The sequence below is a fragment of the Malus domestica genome, chromosome 05 (genome assembly GCF_042453785.1).
Source record: "Malus domestica chromosome 05, GDT2T_hap1".
NCBI classification, from domain to species: domain Eukaryota; kingdom Viridiplantae; phylum Streptophyta; class Magnoliopsida; order Rosales; family Rosaceae; genus Malus; species Malus domestica.
Window position 1 is genome coordinate 1,835,751 of NC_091665.1, and position 20,563 is coordinate 1,856,313.

General features: G+C 36.1%; 1 protein-coding gene across 18 annotated transcripts; it reads right to left on the reverse strand.

The window, feature by feature from the left end:
* Positions 1-1,217: 1,217 nt before the first annotated feature.
* LOC103416156 (uncharacterized) lies at positions 1,218-16,516 on the reverse strand. Of its 18 annotated transcripts, none has more exons than XM_070822951.1 (20): positions 16,307-16,515; positions 16,177-16,191; positions 15,979-16,030; positions 15,425-15,523; positions 15,084-15,175; positions 14,870-14,954; positions 14,700-14,719; positions 14,559-14,617; positions 14,169-14,196; positions 13,229-13,376; positions 12,895-13,003; positions 11,584-11,738; positions 11,024-11,125; positions 10,168-10,832; positions 9,912-10,012; positions 9,689-9,761; positions 9,315-9,414; positions 3,493-3,559; positions 1,705-1,815; positions 1,218-1,570 (listed from the first exon to the last, which is right to left on the reverse strand). In XM_070822951.1, exons 1-11 carry the CDS (start codon positions 16,376-16,378, stop codon positions 12,984-12,986), a joined length of 690 nt encoding a protein of 229 aa, XP_070679052.1. In that variant the 5' UTR covers positions 16,379-16,515; the 3' UTR covers positions 1,218-1,570; positions 1,705-1,815; positions 3,493-3,559; positions 9,315-9,414; positions 9,689-9,761; positions 9,912-10,012; positions 10,168-10,832; positions 11,024-11,125; positions 11,584-11,738; positions 12,895-12,983. The 18 variants fall into 18 exon arrangements, with proteins under 18 accessions (XP_070679052.1, XP_070679044.1, XP_070679045.1 ...); XM_070822943.1 differs by having other exon boundaries at positions 14,870-14,978; positions 16,307-16,514; XM_070822944.1 differs by having other exon boundaries at positions 12,853-13,003; positions 14,870-14,978; positions 16,307-16,514.
* Between the last annotated feature and the right edge of the window lie 4,047 nt (positions 16,517-20,563).

Here is a 20,563-nt window from a genome sequence, read left to right on the forward strand (position 1 = left end):
ATCTATATGGATTTTAGCCTTTAATATGTTTTTATTCCCACTTGTTTGTTCACCCTTATGCTATTTATGTACATTTCCACATTCAACCTTCGTAGATATTTTTTGTGCATCTCCACCAGTTAAAGATATCATCCCTGGATGGAGGAAGAGTACTTCCAGAGAAGATGCCACATCTACCTATGAGACAGATAAGGCAAGTGAAGACGAGAGCTTGAACCTATGTCATTTGTACTAAATCATTCACTTGTACTCACTAAAGGAGAGCTTGAACCTATGTACTTGTGTAAACCATTCACAATTAATGAGAACTCCTCTACTCCGTGGACGTAGCCAATCTGGGTGAACCACGTACATCTTGTATTTGCTTTCCTGTCTCTATCCATTTACATACTTATCCACACTAATGACCAGAGCAATCTAGCGAAGATCACAAACTTAATACTTTCTGTTGTACCAAAGTCCTCACTGATTTTGTGCATCAACAATCCTTAAGTCCTTACCTTTTTGCGTTGATAATGGATGAGTTAACAGGACATATTCAAGATGATATTCCTTGGTGTATGCTTTTCGCAGACGATATAGTGTTGATATAGTGTTGATATTCCTTGGTAATGAATGTTTTTATCATACATACCTTTATACAGCTCACCCTTTGTATTTATGTGACAAGATCATCTACTTGATTTCTATGACAACTTACGGTTACATGGTATTTTTGTTGTTGGAATCGTCTTGCTTTATTTATGGGGTAAGAATTATGATTCTCTTTCCTTCTACTACTGTCTCCCTTTATCTTGTCCTCTCACACTCTTTTTGTCTTTTTCTTTATATAAAAAAATTCAAAATAAAATGGAGACGTGGTACAATCATAACCCTTTAAATAGAAGAGAATAGAAGGAAAAAGAAATTAGAAGAAGAGAAAATCCCACTCCTTTATTTATATGATTGGCTGTTAAGTTTATGCCCCTGATTTGATGTAATTTTCATTGTCATATCAATGTAACTTTCTATCTACAATCAAGGTTTCTTACTTTACTCCTTTATTATATGATTAGCTGTAAAGTTTACCACTTCTCCAATATAAATGAGATTCACATGTATTTGTGAACTCTACATCCATTAGATAGTATAATGTGGTATGAAATATGTGGAAAGTGTAGCATTATTCGCTCTAGGAAGAGCAGGATACGATCATACGACTAAGCCACATAATTAGATAGTCTGAACTAGATTTGAAATTAGCATATTGCTGTCATACGTCGCCATCTATGGGTGATATGAACTTAAAACCTCATTTACAAAGGAAAAAAAAAAACTAATACTAATCAGTACATACTCCCGCTGGAATGGAAAAATAACCACATTTCTCATCAGGAATTAGTGATACAATTCAAGAGTAAAAAATCAAGACATTTCCTATTCAATTTGCCGAAAGTTGGATAATTACAAGGCAGTGAAGCAGCTATCAACTTTTTACTTTTTTTTTTTTGAAGTTTCAAGTACATTGTGCAGAGTCCAGACTTCATGGGCAGACAGAACCAGTCACCTAATCGATATCTTTTACAGCATCCTGCATCAAAAACCAGATAAATAATCATTTCAAGATGGCGTAAAGATTGCCTATTTAGGCATCCGGTTTTCAAAAGGAACAATGACATTTGACAAACCCCATAAACGAAAATGCTTGTGAAAGTGGGAGCTTACCTTTGCTAGTCGTGTTACATAAGCAGCAGCCAATGCTGTGGCTAACAGTCCAAGCCCTAGTGTCAACAGCTGACCATTTCCTCCAGGCAAACCAACTTCAGATTCTTCTTGCTGAAACACCACCAACACCAAAATAAAAACATTCACAAACGATTCAAAATGAACCTTGGGTAACTACATGGACCCTAACTAAATTCCTTAACCGTACAACATCAATAGAAGGAAACACATGTTTTCTAATTCATAATAACAATGTGTCTCATAAACAAATCGCGCAGTATTTGATAACACCAAATTCTGATCCTTGGTAAGTTGTAAATTTATCGAGCAGCAGTATGCAACTACATAAATCTGTAGCACGTAACAATATGAAGTTAAATACTGCTAAGAAATTCCTATCGGCTTCAATATGACCAGCTGCTTAGTGCCTGTTCATCGAATACTGTTCTGACAAACTTCTCATGTTTTCCAATTGTTCCAGTTTGAACAGCAATAACATGACACTCTTTCCCTAACAGAGTACAGTTCTGCACTATATCCAAAGCTAATAAAAGATATAAATAATTCAAAACATTCCCTTTAAAATGACAGCTGCTGCTACCAAATGGACCCCAAAAAAGATATATAATAATCCACAAATTTGACGGTTCCTTAAATTCTCTAACTATTCATTCTACTACATTCCCTCGCCATAAGGATTGCAAACAAGTGTAACTAATCTGATAGGATACCCAGTTACTAACTGCATGAAAACGTGCATTAATACATATGTAGAGCCCAGTGTTGCAGATGCCAGCATGACAATAACCAATGCATCTGGATGTTACGACCCCTTGTCATTTCCCAGACTTGTAACTGCATCAACCACAGAATATAGCAAGGTGATACAATACCTGACCTAGGTCTGGTAACTATCTATTCTATCATATAGAATAAGAATGTAACTAGGGTGTCAACACTTTTTCACTACGTCAATCTTATGGCAAGTAGCAGTTCTTTAATTTACTCAAAACTATCAGATAAAGAAAAAGAGTTTGATTCAAATATGATGACCCCAATAAACGCTAACCAGGCACTTACCAATGTAAAACCTGTCTCTTCATTTGTGGGAGGTTTATGTCCAAATTTGCATTACAATGTCCATCTTCATACATAGTTAGTATTGATGGTTCAAGTCACACGCATTGTTCATACTGCTTAACTTCCATTAAGTGTTACCAGTTATTGCTATAGAGAAAGCAACTCCACAATATTTTCCTCAGTCTACTACTTATTATTAACTTGTTGCAGCATGTTAACTGAGAAAGAAAACCCCTACTTCATAGACCTTACAGACAGGAACATACCACAGCAGAAACAAAGATGTTAAAATTATCCCACTAGGTTCCTTTTTTCACAACCCCATGATGTGCAATAAGTCAGTTTCTTGATCTATATTTGTCATTCTGTACTATTGTAGCTTCAAAAGAATATCGTTTTAAATAGATTTTTAGTCTTATCAAGGAATAATAAGCATAGCCATCTATTAAATTAAAGACAAACAATGTGTCTGTTCTTATGTTTCATTTTCACATCTGATCAACGTTATATTATATTGCTTCCGACGTATGGTAAGTATTTCTTTTCTTGGTCGAATACTTATGGTAAGTTTCAATCATTTGTTTCATACTCATTCACCTAGCTCAACTCACATCCCCTTCAAACAGGAAGATATATATTAATATAAGTTTATCGGTGTAAAACATAGAATCGCCACAAGAAAAAAAAAAGTAAAACAGGGAGACTCACAATTATAGCTCGCCCAAATGCACCAACACTTACATAAGCCCATGTTCCTGGAAGCATCCCCAACCAACTGCGGGACGATTATAGATTTGACTTAGAACAAGATAGTCAATAATGTATCAAACGTAAAAACACAATTGGGAAGTCGTTTATATTAAACGAACTCAAAGTCTCACTCCATAATTTTATTCACATCCACCAATAATAAATGAAGAACACCTCATAGTTTTTCCACCATTTCGAATTATAATATACAATCATAATCCTAGTTTATGATTTCATTCTTATTCGAAAAAATCTTCATGACTTTCATAAATATTAGAATTTTCATCCATCATTACCATTGGCCATACAATTTGTAGGGTTTAGACCAACATTTTCTCAAACTCTCAATTAATTTCCAATCTAAAACAATTTCTAGGGTTTAGGCCAACATTTTCTCAGACTCTAACATCCAAAATTGTAATAAAGCTTGATAACGGCAATATTCTTGTTGTTTCTGGTTCTAGGAGGACAATATCTGATGATTTCAATACTTATATAGGTAAGGGTTTTCTTTAACACTGTTTACTATTTATATTATGGCTTTCTCAAATTTGTCAACTAGTAATATTTATATCTTTTCAGTATCTGATGTTGTTAACAAGGCAGACTATTTGAAAAGGAAGGTGTTGGTTGCAAGAGCAGTGAGTTTATTATTTTAAGCGTGGTATTTTTAATATGTTGAAGGCAAATTTTTCTATAGTCAATAGCTGCCTAATGGAGGTACTTAACCTGTGATGAAAATATAGGTTTTATAGTAATGAGATTTGTGAATGGGATTAGTCATATGTTTTTTCTTTGCTATTTAAAGGAGAGGAGTTCACTTGCGATCAGAAAGTTAGTGGAATTGTATAGGTTTTATGCTATTGGATTAGGTGCTATGTACCTAGAAAAGTATGTGAAATCTAAACTGCGTAAACTTACTTGTATTGATGTCAAAAGTACCTTGAACTTTGCGGAATGTGGACTTCTACTTGCTTCCTTGAATGATCCATGCACTGGGGGCCACATAACAGATTAGTTTTATGTGCAATATGATATTATTAAAGTAATTTGATTTTATTTTAATACAAAATAATATTTTATATCCTGTTAAATTAATTTTATCTGATTATATTCTTAATTTTTTTAACAGTTAGACTCTTTTACACCTAAAGGGGTTGAAGAACTATTGCAAAACACAGTTCTTGGTCTTATAAAGAAGTACTATGGACTTTTGGCACAAAGTTATGAAAGATCAATTCTTCTCGTCTTTAAGATGCAAGTAGTTGAACCTGAAGATCCATATTTGCTTCATAATGTGGACGTCCAGCTTTTGAAGAGTGTAATAGAGTATGTATTCTTAAAATGGCTCTTTTACACTCTTCAAAAGCTCCACGTCCAAATATGTATCTTCATGTTCAACTACTTGCATCTTAAAAGAATTGATCTTTCATAACTCCGTGCCAAAAGTCCATAATACTTCTTCATAATTCCAAGAACTATGTTTTAAAAAAGTTCTTCAACCCCTTTAGGTGTAAAAGAGTCTAACTATTAAAAAAAATTAAGAATATAATCAGATAAAATTAATTTAACAAGATATAAAATATTATTTTGTATTAAAATAAAATCAGATTACTTTAATAATATCATATTGCACATAAAACTAACATGTTATTTGGCCCCCAGTGCATGGATCATTCAAGGAAGCAAGTATAAGTCCACATTCAGCCAAGTTCAAGGTACTTTTGACATCAATGCAAGTAAGTTTACGCGCAGTTTAGACTTCACATACTTTTCTAGGTACATAGCACCTAATTCAATAGTATAAAATCTAGACAATTCCACTAACTTTCTGATCGCAAGTAAACCTCTTTTCTTTAAATAGCAAAGGAAAAACATATGGCTAATCCCATTCACAAATCTCATTACTATAAAACCTATAGTTTCATCACAGGTTAAGTACCTCCATTAGACAGCTATTGACTATAGAAAAATTTGCCTTCAACATATTAAAAACACCACGCTTAAAATAATAAACTCCCTGCTCTTACAACCAACACCTTCCTTTTCAAATAGTCTGCCTTGTTAACAACATCAAATACTAAAAAGATATAAATATTACTAATTGATAGATTTGAGAAAGCCATAATATAAATAGTATATAATGTTAAAGAAAAGTGTTAAAAACTAATAAGAAATGTTAAATTAAAAAGTGTTAAAGAAAACCCTTACCTATATAAGTATTGAAATCATCAGATATTGTCCTTCTAGAACCAGAAACAACAAGAATATAGCCGTTATCAAGCTTTATTACAATTTTGGATGTTAGAGTCTGAGAAAATGTTGGCCTAAACCCTAGAAATTGCTTTAGATTGGAAATTAATTGAGAGTCTGAGAAAATGTTGGTCTAAACCCTACAAATTGTATGGCCAATGGTAATGATGGATGGAAATTCTAATATTTATGAAAGTCATGAAGATTTATCGAATGAGAATGAAATTATAAACTAGGATTATGATTGTATATTATAATTCAAAATGGTGGAAAAACTATGAGGTGTTCTTCATTTATTATTGGTGGATGTGAATAAAATTATGGAGTGAGACTTTGAGTTCGTTTAATATAAACAACTTCCCAATTGTGTTTTTACGTTTAATGGAAATGATTGATGGAGAAGTTTGTAATAAAACATGTAATTGTATGGATGGAAAATATGGGAAGTGTTTGTGGATTTTCCACCGTGGAAATTGTTATACAGTATTGTCTAGTGCAAGTGATTTGAATTTAATGTATTATGTATACTAATATTTGTTGGAAGATCATCTTAATTTCCTTCAAAAGACATGAGATCTTGATTATCTCATTTTAATCAAGATATATTATGATGATATCTAGAAACCGTGTTATCTAGATCATCTTAACTTCCTTCAAAAGACATGAGATCTTGATTATCTCATTTTAATCAAGATATATTATGATGATATCTAGAAACCGTGGATTCTCCATCATACCTTAACAACAGAGGCTCCAGTAGCAAATTTTTTCCCCAGTTTCTTTGAAGCATCACTAAGTTTGACACCTGAATAGGCTCCAGTAGCAAATTTTTTCCCCAGTTTCTTCGAAGAGCATATTGTCAATTTTTTCAGATCCTTATTCAGCAGTAACGACGAGGCATGTTGGGGTTTGGAAGGGATAAATTGGGCTCCAATAAGCGCCCTTCAGGCAAGTTGGCTTGAGAGGCCTTTTGAGGAAATAGAAGTTCAAAGAGCAGTTTTCGATTGTGGAAAGGATAAATCACCAGGACCAGATGGCTTCTCTATGCAAATGTTTCAACATTGTTGGGATATTTTGAAGAATGATATAATGAAGATCATGGAGGAGTTCTTTGAGAAAGGGATAATAAATGCAGTGACGAACGAGACTTTTATTTGCCTGATCCCGAAGAAATCAGATTCTTTGAAAGTGACGGACTATAGGCCCATAAGCTTAGTAACTGGATTGTATAAAATTATAGCAAAAACACTGGCTTCAAGATTGAAGGAGGTTTTGGATACCACTGTCTCTCCGAATCAGGGGGCGTTTGTTAAGGATAGACAAATTTTGGATGCTGTCCTCATTGCAAATGAAGTGATAGAAGAGGTGAGGCAGAAAAAAGAGAAGGGATTGGTGCTTAAGATCGACTTTGAAAAAGCGTATGATCATGTTGAATGGAGATTTCTGGAAGAAGTACTTCAAAGAAAAGGTTTTGGCAATAGATGGAGGAAATGGATGCAAGGATGTTTAAGCTCTGCAAATTTCTCCGTTTTGATCAATGGAAGGCCAAGGGGAAAATTTCAAGCTTCAAGAGGTTTGAGACAAGGCGATCCATTGTCACCATTTCTTTTCACCTTAGTAGTCGATGTTTTGAGCAGGTTAATGGAGAAGGCACAAGAAACTGATCTCATCAAAGGCTTGTGTATCGGCCAAGAAAAGGTGGAGATATCTCATCTTCAATTTGCCGACGACACCATTTTCTTCTTGACGGAAGACGAGGAAGTCTGGAACAACCTAATCCAAGTGCTTAATTTATTCTGTTCGGTCTCAGGATTGAAAATCAACAAAGGGCTGGGATAAATTCAGAGAGAGAAACTAAATAGGTTGGCAGTTTCTTGGGGGTGCGAGGTAGGATGCTGGCCGATAAAGTATTTGGGGCTTCCCCTTGGAGGAAGGCCAAGAGCAATAAAGTTTTGGGATCCGGTGGTAGAAACAATGGAAAGAAGACTTCAAAGTTGGAAGAAGGCTTTCCTATCCAGAGGGGGTAAATTAACTCTAATTCAATCAGTCCTGGGAAGCATGCCGATTTACTATATGTCCTTGTTCAAAATTCCATGCGGGGTAAGAGGACGTCTAGAAAAATTAATGAAGGGGTTTCTATGGGAAGGCATGGAGGAGGGTAAGAAAACACATTTGGCCAAGTGGGAGTTAGTTACTAAAAACAAGGAGGAAGGAGGTCTAGGGGTGGGGAACTTGAGGAATCAGAACGAAGCATTATTGGCTAAGTGGTTGTGGAGACTCCCAAGGGAGTCACAGTCTTTGTGGCACAAGGTGATAAGAAGTAAGTATGGGCTACAAGCTAATGGATGGGATGCACTTCCTCAAAGGAGGGTTTCAAGTCGAAGCCCATGGAAAGACATTTCGAGTGGTTCTCATCAGTTTCTCAGTTGCTGCACGTTTGAGGTGGGCAACGGAGAGAGGGTGAGGTTTTGGGAGGATGGGTGGTTAACAGGGGGACCGCTGAAGGAGCAATTCCCCAGACTATTCCTACTATCGAGGAAGCATAATCAAAACATCTCGAGCTTCGTGGAAGTTTCATCAAATCCTTTGAGTTGGAACTTTGATTTTAGGAGAAACTTGAATGAGATGGAGATAGTAGAGGTGGCCACATTATTACAGAAACTGGAAGAGGTTCGATTGTCTCCATTAAAGATGGATATCAAAAGGTGGAATCTGGAGGCTTCAGGTTTGTTCTCATGCAAATCTTATCGTTCATTACTGAGCAACAATGGGAGTGTGCACTATTTTCCACCCTACCCTCAGATTTGGAAATCAAAAGTTCCTCCGAAGGTTAAAATACTTGTATGGCTTGTGGCCAATGGGAATCTAAACACATGCGACAGAATTCAAAGGAGAAACCCTCTTATGTGCTTATCACCACATCGGTGTAGCTTGTGCAAAGCCAAGGAGGAGAGTGTAAATCACATCTTTCTTCATTGCTCCTACTCGATCCAACTATGGTGGAAATTGTTACAGGAGGTTAAAGCAAGTGGGTCATTCCAAAAGGGTGTTTCGAGCTACTAAGCACAAACTTTAAGGCACTTGGAAAAAGGAAAAAATCCAAAGTTTTGTGGGGTTGTCTGGTATCGGCAATTTTCTGGAATATATGGCTGGAACGCAACAAGAGGATTTTTGAAGATTATACTGGAGTGGGGGCAGAAGAACTTTGGGGGAGAGTAAAATATTGGGCAGCTCTTTGGGCCTCGGTCACTAAAGAGTTTAATAATGTTTCTCTATCTCAAATACTATGGGATTTGTTAGCAGCAGTTAAGTGAGCTAGGTCTAGAAATGGCTGTTGTAGCCAAATCCTAAGGGTTTTTCCTTGTTATACAGTTAGTGGACTTCTTATCCACTTCTATGCTGTTATCTATTCTTTAATAAAATTGTTTCTTCTCAAAAAAAAAAAAGAAACCGTGTTAATTATGGTAGGAACAAAATAAGAATCTCCAAATAGAAAGACAAATGATGTAAAGTAGCAGATTGCTCACCAAAAAGCTCCAGCCCTTTCACAGTAGTGATAGAACTGCCAAGGGGGCAACATCAGATGGAGAGGGGCAAAGCAGCTTGATGCCCAGCCTTTGACACGATCTGGACGATGGAAAGAAAGGTTTGGGATTTGTCTTGCATATGATTCTCAACATTAATATGATTCATCACATGAAAATGAGAAGAAAATTGGAACTTCACACATAAAAATTAAAAGGGCCATGTTCAAGAGTTTTCTAATTATCTCGGGGAGAGGTCACCCAACATGACCAAAAGCAATATTTCTTTTACTACAGCTATTAAACATCAATTTCCATCTGACAACAAAGCTTAAATTACATGGATAATATTTATGGTTATAAATTGAAAACACAACCTGATGTGATCCATTCGTTGATAATGCACCAATTTGAAGAGCAACCACACAGGTATGGTTATATTTTCTCTCCCTGTTCACAGACAACATAAACCCATTTGTTAGTGACTCAACTAAATAACATAGAGGATGAACTAAATCCATAAAGGAAGACCTCCTTCGACCTTATGAACATATCGAGGTAGAAATTCACATAATGAAAAAACCCTAATTTAGAAATTACCTAATCTTTTGCAGGATGTTGGTATGGTAATGTTTTCGACGGCGGTGATGTGGCCGTGACAGCAGGGATGGGGTGACAATGGTGAATCGTGATGGTCTGAGCTGCATAATGGCGAACACAAACAAAATCCCCAAAATCACAATAAGGAAATTTGAACACAAGATCCATTTGTAAATCCAAAATCACAATAAAGAAATTCAAACAAACCAAAAAGGAAATTAAGAGAGAAACAGAGAAGAGAGAGAGATCGGAGTACCGTTAGTTAAAGAGTGGACGGCATCGGTTCTCGGAGCACTGTAATCCCTGAAGATCTCTTCCACCATTGGCGGACTCGAACCCATCTCCCTACTCCTTTCCTTCATCTCACCGAAGCTCTCGAGTTACAGAAATGGAGGCCAGTTTGTGTGGTTTTGGTTTTAGGAAGCAGGAACTAATGCTATTCCAGAGATGGTGTTGTCGCTGCTAGGGTTTGAGAAGGACATAAACAGGAAGAGTGAGAGATGAGAGAGCGCTCGCGTAGGAGAGGAAGAGGAAGTGTGAGAGATGAGAGGAGAGCGCAAGCGTGAAACCCAACAATCCGTGCTAAACCAAACGGACAAAATTACCCTGTGAACTTTTAAGAATTACCCTCCCAACCCAGCCCCATATGGCTAGTAATGTGGTAAATAGCATGAAATCGAGTGGCTCCATGCTAAACCATATGGACAAAATCACCCTTTGAACTTTTGAGAATTACCCTCCCAACCCAGCCCATATTAGATGGGTTTCTTGCAAATAAGATGAAATCGAGGGGCGTTTGTTTTACTGTAGCCATGAGCAGGCCAATTCCCTTCGAACTTTAGAATAGACTGGCAAAAATGCATGTGCGTTGCTACGGGACCTAAATGCACCAGCCTTAACCACATGAATAAGACATTTGATCTGAAAAAAAATTCAACATAATCATGAACGAACAAAAGGGATAGATGAATGAAAATTGTCGGTAAGATGAGCAGTTCGACTTTTATATACATTCAACTGAGCTGATTGCAAAATATACAATTGCAAAAAATGCTCTGTTTCCTGAGAAACAAAAGCAACATGCATTTAATACACTGAGACATAGAGCATACCAAAACCAATAGTGGCGTTCCAACCTCTGCGATTTCACAAACTTCTCAGTGGAGGAAGGGAAACACAAAATACACTACTTGATCACTTGTGGTTGATCACTTCTGAAACAAAATAAATGAACAAAACCATCAGAATCAAGGAATGATTACAGTTGATGGGTGCAATATGAAATGTAAGTTTCTGAAGAGAGAAACAACAAAACTTCACACTGGATCATATTTTTTAGAGAAAGAGAGTTGGAAGTACTTTTCAACAGCAGAGGTCAATCTTGGGCATAAAAAGAAAGAAAAGAAGCTTCACAGCACAATAATTAACCACAATCCTCTGTTTTTCTAAGTGCAAATAGAAAAACGGAATCAAAGTATTCAACACAAAATCTTCACATTAGCCCAAGAACTATATTGTTTCTAGAGCTTTCCAAATTCCCAGCACTGACAAACATAAAAGCACTAAAATATATAATTGAAAAAAAAAAACAATTCCAAGAAACTAAATGGGTTGGGCAGATCTGCACAGTAACACAAACCCATTACTCCAAATTAAGAGCATTGCGGCTCACCCTGAAAGCACTTATTTTCCGATAAGGGAGAGAAAGGCCACTGTTGTGGCTACTGAGTGCTGCTGGCTCCAAAGCAGTTTGTCTTCCAGAACTTTATAAGAGCAAGTCACCCTTTCAAAGCCACCGTAAATCGCGAGTTTACATCATTTTGCTACCTAAAAAATGCAAACAAAAAAAGGAAAAAAAATAGAAAGTATAAGATTCAAACATGTTTACAATTACAAACACTTTACAATGCATGTAAAAATTAAACGTTCTCAAGCACCCATGTCTCCGATTCGAGGCTAAAACCCAATTCCACAAAAGAAATCAACAATTTTGATCAAAACAGAAAAGCCAACAGATTCAAAAGGCCAGAATACAATTATACATATCCTTAGTTGCTACGGAAATCAACAGTTCCATATAAGTATACAAAAGATTTTCTTACACCTAATTTCGCAGCTTAGAGAGCAACTAGTAATATGCCCGCGCGATGCTGCGGGACTTGAATGCACCAGCCTTAACTACATAAATAAGACACATTTAACCTAAAAACCATTCAACATAATCATGAATGAACAAAAAGGATAGATCTAGGAAATTATGAATAGCATTGTAACCATAGATCCAGGAAATTATAAAAATACATCCAGTCGAGACAATTTGTATACGGATCTTACCAATAAAATACATTTCATTACATTCCGCAACCACTACTAAATGAAACTTGTGCCATCAAAATGTCAAAAACTAACACGAAGACATGAAATTTTGAATCGCATTTAGCAGCAGCTAGCTCCCGATTCAAGCAGTCACATATATCATAAACACATATACACACATACATATATATAATAATTTGATGCGTTCAATGGGCATGAACTTTTCAGAAATTATGAAACCGATTTAACACGTTTAGTGTAATGTCCGCAATTAAATAATGAGCATGAAAATGACTAACAGGGGGGTAACACAAACTGCTCAACTTATAAATTAAAGCATCCAACATTTACAAAATAATTGACAATTTTCATGGTCAAATTGATAAGGAAAATTATAATTAAATAAACTCGATTGTTTTAACTGCTCATTCTGACGAAGCAGCAGTAGTTCGACATATTGCTTCTGATAAAAATTATTATATATCCCAAAACAGAAGATCTACAGAACTTTTGACATGAATATTTCAAGATATGAATTTGAGGCCTACTACACATCATTAGAGAGGACTAAATTTAAGATCAATAGGATAAAAAGACATGCATTTTTATATTTTCATACACATACTTCTTGTACTCAATGCATTTCCAGAGGAGAAGGGAAGGATACCATCTCTTTATCTATTCTCTTCCAAAATAGTAGCATATCTCTGGCTTTTTCCTTGCACGAATTGTAGCCCTCTCATCAATTTAAGAGATCTACTGACCTTCAATTTCACCTACAAAGAATAAAAGAGTTGACAGTTCAGTGCTGATGTAACCCTTCTGTCCTGCTTCTCTCTGCTTCTTCCCCCTCCCAACCCCCAAACCCCAAGCAATTAAGGATAATTTAAATCATCATATAATTAATCCAAATTCTCAACTGTACACAGAAAATCGAAAGCTCAATAATTCGGAAAATCTCAAAGATTAAATCTGAGATGGGTAAAATGAAAAAAAAATACCTGGATGTTTTGTTGGAGGAGAGGAGCTTGAGCAGCTCAGTGACTCTGTCACGGCAATTTTCAAACCTGCGGAGTTTCTCTCTTGTGAATTTTCTTTAAGATTTTGCTGCTTTCTTTGAAGGTTTGGAGGCTTTTTTATGTACATATACTATTAAAAAGAAAAAAAACACACATTAGTCGAAAGAAAATAACATTGACAATTTAATTGAAAAACAAACTGAAACATGAAAAATAAAAAATAGGCGACCCTTCTATAGCTTTTAATATTTCGTCTTATGTTATTGATAATGTGTGGGATCCTAGTGTTTTTTCCCTCATATAGGATGTACTTATTTACTAAGACAAACCGCACACATTAAGAATACACTACATACCAAACAAAAGCCACAAATCAAATAACCATACATCCAGAATAAGATTGTCAGACTGACAAAGACGGATGAGAACTAAAATTAGCACAAAGCAAATGAGGTGTACAACCCTCCAACTTTCTAAATTGACTAATTCAAAAAACTTTGTAGCAGAACATGGAGAAAGGACGGAACAAAGAGTTCCATTGTGCTGATGTAATAGTCTGTGATGCATAGTAAGTCGAGTAAAAAATTACCATTTCTAAAAACAACAAATAGACATCTAAACCTACTGTCCATACTGGTTGTTAGAAAGTTTCATAAAAAGAGGAACATTGCAAGGTAACCTAATTAAAGCATGAAAAATGCTTAAGAAATAATGCAAATGCTTTCGAAAAAATTCCACTTAAAAAATAACTTTCATGAATGTTAGCAAGGCAGAAGAACTTTACAGTATATGCTAATACATATTATAATTCATTGCAGACTGAAAGAACTCAAACAACCTAAATAACGAAACCTAACACGATTATTAAATCATTCAAAATATATAGAAACGGAGAAATTGGAAACAACTTGTTGAAGTTCACCTCTACGATTAATTTCCATCTTAGAATCCTACACCACAAAACAAACATTAAAACAACACCTTAGGTAGCCATCATACTCTCAAAATTCCTCAAATCTCTTATACATCACAAATTGAAGCACATGATCTAGATAATTGAATATTAATATGACTACTATGTATTCAGTTTCATTCTTGTTTCTTCTCTTTGTTTTCAATTCTTTTGATTATCCCCCAATGAAGTCGAAATCTATTAAATTATTCTGGTCTAATCACCCGACGGATTCTTCCTAGTTCTACTGGACTGACCCTGCATCATAACCTGACCATTTTCCCATACCAACTCAAGAAAATCATTTCTGCTTTAAAATCCCACAACAAATCCACAAAATGTGCAAAGTAAAGCACGAACCTTTTCCGAAAATCCGTTGCTGTAACTGGACCTTCGAAGATTCTTTGATGAGACTGTGCCTGCAAGAAATTCTCATTGCTTATAACTCCTATTTTTTATGAATATGCTTCGGTTCTAAGCAACAAAGAACAGTGAACTCACCAAAATTTCAGTTACTGGAGCTAATTTTCGCTCCAAAAATAAATAAATTTACTTCGCAGAACAGTCAATTAATCAGTGAGAAAACAACATCACCCAAAAGGTCAGAGATTTCCAAAACCAAAAGGAAATTAAGAGAGAGAAACGGAGGAGAGAGAGAGAGATCGGAGTACCGTTAATTAAAGTGTGGACGACGTCGGTTCTCCAAGCACTGTAATCCCTGAAGATCTCCTCCGCCGTTCGCGGACTCAAGCCCATCTCCAAAATGTGGCACACCATTAACTCCAACCACCAAATAGATGAACAAATTGAGAAAAAAAATTACCCTAAAAACCGAAACTAAAAAAAATAATAGAAAAATCGGAACTTTCGAGTTGAAGCACTTACAGGAGCTAGAGACAATGCTCTCAACATCAGCAAAGTATATCCATCAGAAAACCTATCACCCATTCTTTGTTCAAAGCATACGCCCTGATCACCTGCAAACGCACAACACATAAAAGATTTGAAATTTTGTTGTAAATCCTGAAAAATTGGGAATTTGAAACGAACCCAATTCCCATTTGGAAATGAAATCCTGGAATCCAATTCCAAAATTACAAATTGGGATTCGAACAGCAATCACGGAAACTAAAAAAGAATAGATGAACAAATTGCAATAAAAATTACCCTAAAAACCGAAACTAAAAAAAATAGAAAAATCGGAACTTTCAAGTTGAGGCACTTACAGGAGCTAGAGACAATGCTCTCAACATCAGCAAAGCTCCAAATATATCCATCAGAAAACCTATCAGCCATGCTTTGTATAAACCATACGCCCTGATCACCTGCAAACGCACAACACATAAAAGATTTGAAATTTTGTTGTAAATCCGGAAAAATTGGGAATTTGAAACGAACCCAATTCCCATTTGGAAATGAAATCCCGGAATCCAATTCCAAAATCACAAATTGGGATTCGAACAGCAATCACGAAATCAAAAAGGGCAAAATGGGCAGGCAAAAAAAAGAGGTTGTTGGACGTTAATGCTCAACCGACGACATCCCAGAAAAACTGGGATTGGCTGCGGAGGAATCCCAACCATGGCATCAATGATAAGCATTAGAATTCAAATTCAAGCAAAACACACAAAATTAGAAAGCCAAAATTGAAACACAACCCCCAAACTTACAAAAGCAAAATTTAAACACAATATTCATCCCTAAATTGAAAACCACCAATCCAAAAAAATAAATTAGATGCACTGATAAAGCTAAAAAATATGGCCAATATCAAACTCACCTTGATGCCCAGTGGATCTGCAACCATGGTTGGAGAAGAAGAGAGAATGAAGCTGCTCTAAAGGTCACCGAGTATCAGGTTCTGAGTGGGAGGTGAAATAAAAAAAAGGAAATTTCAATCTATTTGTAAATCCAAAATCACGAAACCCCATATTTGAACAAAACAAAACCCCCAAGATGTAAGACTTGAAAAACTTACAGGATTGACGATTTCCTGAAAACCAAGCTTTTCTAGGTTAAAATTTTCTTCCCGAAGGCAACAGATATAACATTCTTGGAATGAAAATTCGATCACGAATTGAAAAAAAAAGTGAGAAAGAGAGACGAACCTTCATACGGAGGCTAGCGATCCGGAGCTCAAGAAATCTGAGGAAGAAAATGGAAGAGCCCTGATTTTCCATCTTTCTTCCGTTCTAGGATGAGAGAAACGGAAGAGATGGAGTTGTGGCTGCTAGGGTTTGAGAAGGGGACAGAAACAGGAAGAGTGAGAGATGAGAGAGGGCTTGCGTAGGGGAGAAATTGGAAGAGTGAGAGAAGAGAGGAGAGCGCACGCGTGTAACCCAGCAATCAGCGCTAAACCATATGGACAAAATCACCCTCTCGACTTTTGAGAATTACCCTCCCAACCCATCCTGGGTGGCATTGTTGTAAATAGAGTTAAATCGAGTGGCATTTTTTACTGTAGCCATGAACAGTTCAACTGCCCACCAACTTTAGAATAGATAGATAATAGTTATACTAAAATAACAATTAATTGAAACCATTGAAGGGGAAAAAACCAAAAGTGGATAAAAACTTAGAATTCAACAAAGATTGTGTTCCCAATCTAAATACATTATAAACTCCAGCACAAAATAAAACTCAGGTCTCCTTTTAGCACTGAAGCTTAATTCATGTGGATTTTTGGAAAAAAAAAAACCTTCGAAAACTTAACAATCCAGATTAGGGGAAACAATTACTGTAAAATTAACAACAACTAAACAAATTAACGAACTGAAAACCCAAAAAAAAAAATAAAAACCAACTGACCTTAAAACATAGAACAAACAGACTGAACAGAAGGTGAATCCCTAAATGAAACAAATCAGGGAATAAAGAGAGAGATGGATCCCTCAAAACCGGACCTAACGTACTAAAAAACAGGAAAATTTGATATACGGGAAAGCAATATACAGGAAAATAACCAAAAATACCAACAAAAAAACACAGGGGAAAACCCACATACCTCCCACTACGAATGAGTTAACCGTAAGATTCCAGACCGAAATCCTGATCTTATTAGGGCTCAAAAACCGAAATTTTGGGTAACTGCCGGGAGCAACTGTGTGGCGATGGAGAACCGAAGGAACTTTTGGGTAAATGGAAAGTGAGGTCTTGAGGAAGAGGGAATCGGGAGTGAGAGAGAAGAAGTAGGAGAGGAAGAAGAGGGTCAGGTAAAGGAGAGGGGAGGCAAAATCGAAGATCAGTAAATCCAAAACATGCATTCTCATCAGAAAACAAAAAAAAAGAAAAGGATAACTAAAAAGAAAAAAGTAGAAAAATGCAGGGTATTCTTCCCGAAAGCAACAGATCTAACATTCTAGGAAAGAAAATTCGATCACGAATTGAAAAAAAAAGTGAGAAGGAGAGACGAACCTTCGTACGGAGGCTAGCGATCCGGAGCTCGAGAAATCTGTGGAAGCAAATGGAAGAGCCCTGATTTTCCATATTTCTTCCGTTCTAGGATGAGAGAAACGAAAGTGATGGAGTTGTGGCTACTAGAGTTTGAGGAGTGCAGATACAGGAAGAAAGAGAGATGAGAGAGGGCTCGCGTAAGAGAGAAAGAGGAAGAGTGAGAGATGAGTGGGGAGCTCACGTGTGTATCCCAGCAATCTGTGCTAAACCAAACGGACAAAATTACCATCTGAACTTTTGAGAATTACCCTCCCAACCCCGTTTGGGTGGTATTGTTGTAAATAGCATGAAATCGAGTGGCTCCGTGCCAAACCATATGGACAAAATCACCCTCTGAACTTTTGAGAATTACCCTCCAAAACAGCCCAACGAGTTTTTATCACAATTGGTCCCTGACATTGATCAAACACATCATTTTGGTCCCTGACATTGAAAATCAATAGAAATGGTCCATGAGATTGATCAAACACATCACAAATGGTCATTCCGTTAAAAACTCTTTGGGCAATTTTCAAAACTTCATAACTCAATCGTTTCTTAACTAAATTTGACCCATAATATATCAAAATGAAGATAGGAAAGTGTAGAATAAGATTATACCTATTTTGAAGCCCAATGGTTGCCGGAGATGCAGAAAAATAGCCTCAAATGTGACTGGTCCGCTGAAAAACTGGAAAACTTGCCGGAAATTGGGTAAACTTTAAACATTCATAACTTCTTCAATACTCAACTAAATTGAGTGATTCAAAAATGAAAATCATACTTCTCGACAAGAAAACGAGAATGATGCCTTTATTGACTGCTAATTCACCGTGGTTTGGTCGGAAAACGACTCGAAATTGGATAACCATTTTCAAGTTAGCCAATTTTGAGCCGTTTTCGGGCCAAACTACAGCAAGTTAGCCATCAATAAAGATATCATTCTCTTCGTCTCGTCGAGAAATATGATTTTTATTTTGAATCACTCGATTTCTTTGATTATTGAAGAAGTTATGAACGTTTAAAGTTTACTAAGTTTCTAGAGAGTTTTCCAGTTTTTTTGCGAACCAGTCACATTTGAGGTTATTTTCCGGCCATCTCCAACAACCATAGGTATAATCTTGTTCTACACTTTCTTATCTTCATTTTGATATATTATGGGTCGAATTTGGTTAAGAAATGATTGAGTTACGAAGCTTTGAAAATTGCCCAAAGAGTTTTTAACGCAAGGACCATTTGTGATGTATTTGATCAATCTCAGTGACCATTTCTATTGATTTTCAATGTCAGGGACCAAAATGATGTGTTTGATCAATGTCAAGGATCATTTGTGCTAAAAACGCACCCCAAAACAGATGGCTTTCTTGCAAATAAGGTGAAATCGAGGGGCATTTTTTTACTGTATCCATATCCAATTGCCCACCAACTTTAGAATGGATAATAATTTAAGAAAATTTTAGAAAAATAATAGGAAGCTTTAATGAAAAGGGCTTGAGGTAAGTTTAGTTTAACCAAAAATCATCATATATTATTATTTAACCAAAAGAGCTTCATATTTAATCATAAGGACACAACTAATCTATATTAAACCTCACAAACATTGAAAACACATAGGCTGAATTAAAAGCCCAAAACGGAATAATTTTTTTTCCAATTCTTACCCCTAACAGAACCATTTCATTAGCCAATTATAGTAAAAAAACTGTACAACATTTCAAGTGAACAAAAGAACAGAAAAAGCAAATATTACAGTTGTGTTATAAATATGTAAAAGTTAGAGGGATAACCTTTTAGATAGATGCGAAGCAAATGTACAATATCACACTAAAACTATAGCTAAAGTGAATGACAAATAAAAGATGGACTAATGAATGATATTATTGATCCTTTTGTTCTGATCTGTATCTTGAAAGCCTTACAGAGTGCTCTATTTATAGAGCAACTCCAAGCACACATCTTTGACAATATGATCTTCCTTCATCTCCCAAGTCAAGATTGATTTATATGGGCATTGAAAATCTACCCAATGTTTTCAGTTTCTACGTGGGCATTCATTACCCACTATTATTTTCAACACTCCCCCTTGGATGCCCACATATCAACATTAGTTGCCTCGTTAAAACCTTGCTTGGAAAAACCCAGTGGGAAAAAAACCATAGTGAAGGAAAAAAAGTACAATTTTACCTGAATTGTTGATATAGTATTAAGTATGCTTATGTGGCCTTGTTAAAACCTTGATAGGAAAAACTCAGTGGGAAAAATCATAATCGAAGGAAAAAGAGTACAACAAGCATGTATCATGGATGCTCCCCCTGAGATGCATCTCCCCCTGATTCTGCATTCTCCAAATTTAGCTGTTTGGTAAGTCGATGTAATTCGATACTTTGCACTAACTTCTGAAACGTGCATTTTGGTAGAGACTTAGTGAACAAGTCTGCCAGATTTGTATTAGAACGGATTTGTCTGACTTCAATAACTTTAGCCTTCTAAAGCTCATGTGCACTGAAAAACTTTGGAGATATGTGTTTAGTCTTATCGCCCTTGATGAATCCTTCCTTCATTTGGGCAACACAGGCTGCATTATCTTCATGAATAATAGTTGGATTGTTTGTCTTCGAAGTTAAACCACATGAACTCCAAATATGATGGATCATTGATCTTAACCAAGAACATTCACGACTTGCTTCATGTAAAGCAAGTATTTCTGAATGATTTGAAGATGTAGCAATTAATGTTTGCTTTGTTGAGCGCCATGAAATTGCTATATCTCCGTTCTTGAACACATATCCAGTTTGTGAGCGGGCTTTATGCGGTTCAGAGAGGAAACCAGCATCTGCATATCCGACAAGGACCTGGTCATTTGTGGAGTTCTTTGAGTAGAAGAGACCCATATTTGTTGTCCCACGAAGGTATCGCAATACATCTTTGACACC

What these genes read in the sequence shown, in the direction of transcription:
- LOC103416156 (XM_070822948.1), bottom strand. Translation starts at nt 16,378, where the DNA reads ATGGAAAATCAGGGCTCTTCCATTTTCTTCCTCAGATTTCTTGAGCTC. An exon ending in GATGGAAATTAATCGTAGAG is followed by an intron (nt 13,377 to 14,168) that starts GTGAACTTCAAC and finishes TCTTTTTAATAG; the next exon opens with TATATGTACATAAAAAAGCC. An exon ending in TCCTCCAACAAAACATCCAG is followed by an intron (nt 13,004 to 13,228) that starts GTATTTTTTTTT and finishes TATTCTTTGTAG; the next exon opens with GTGAAATTGAAGGTCAGTAG.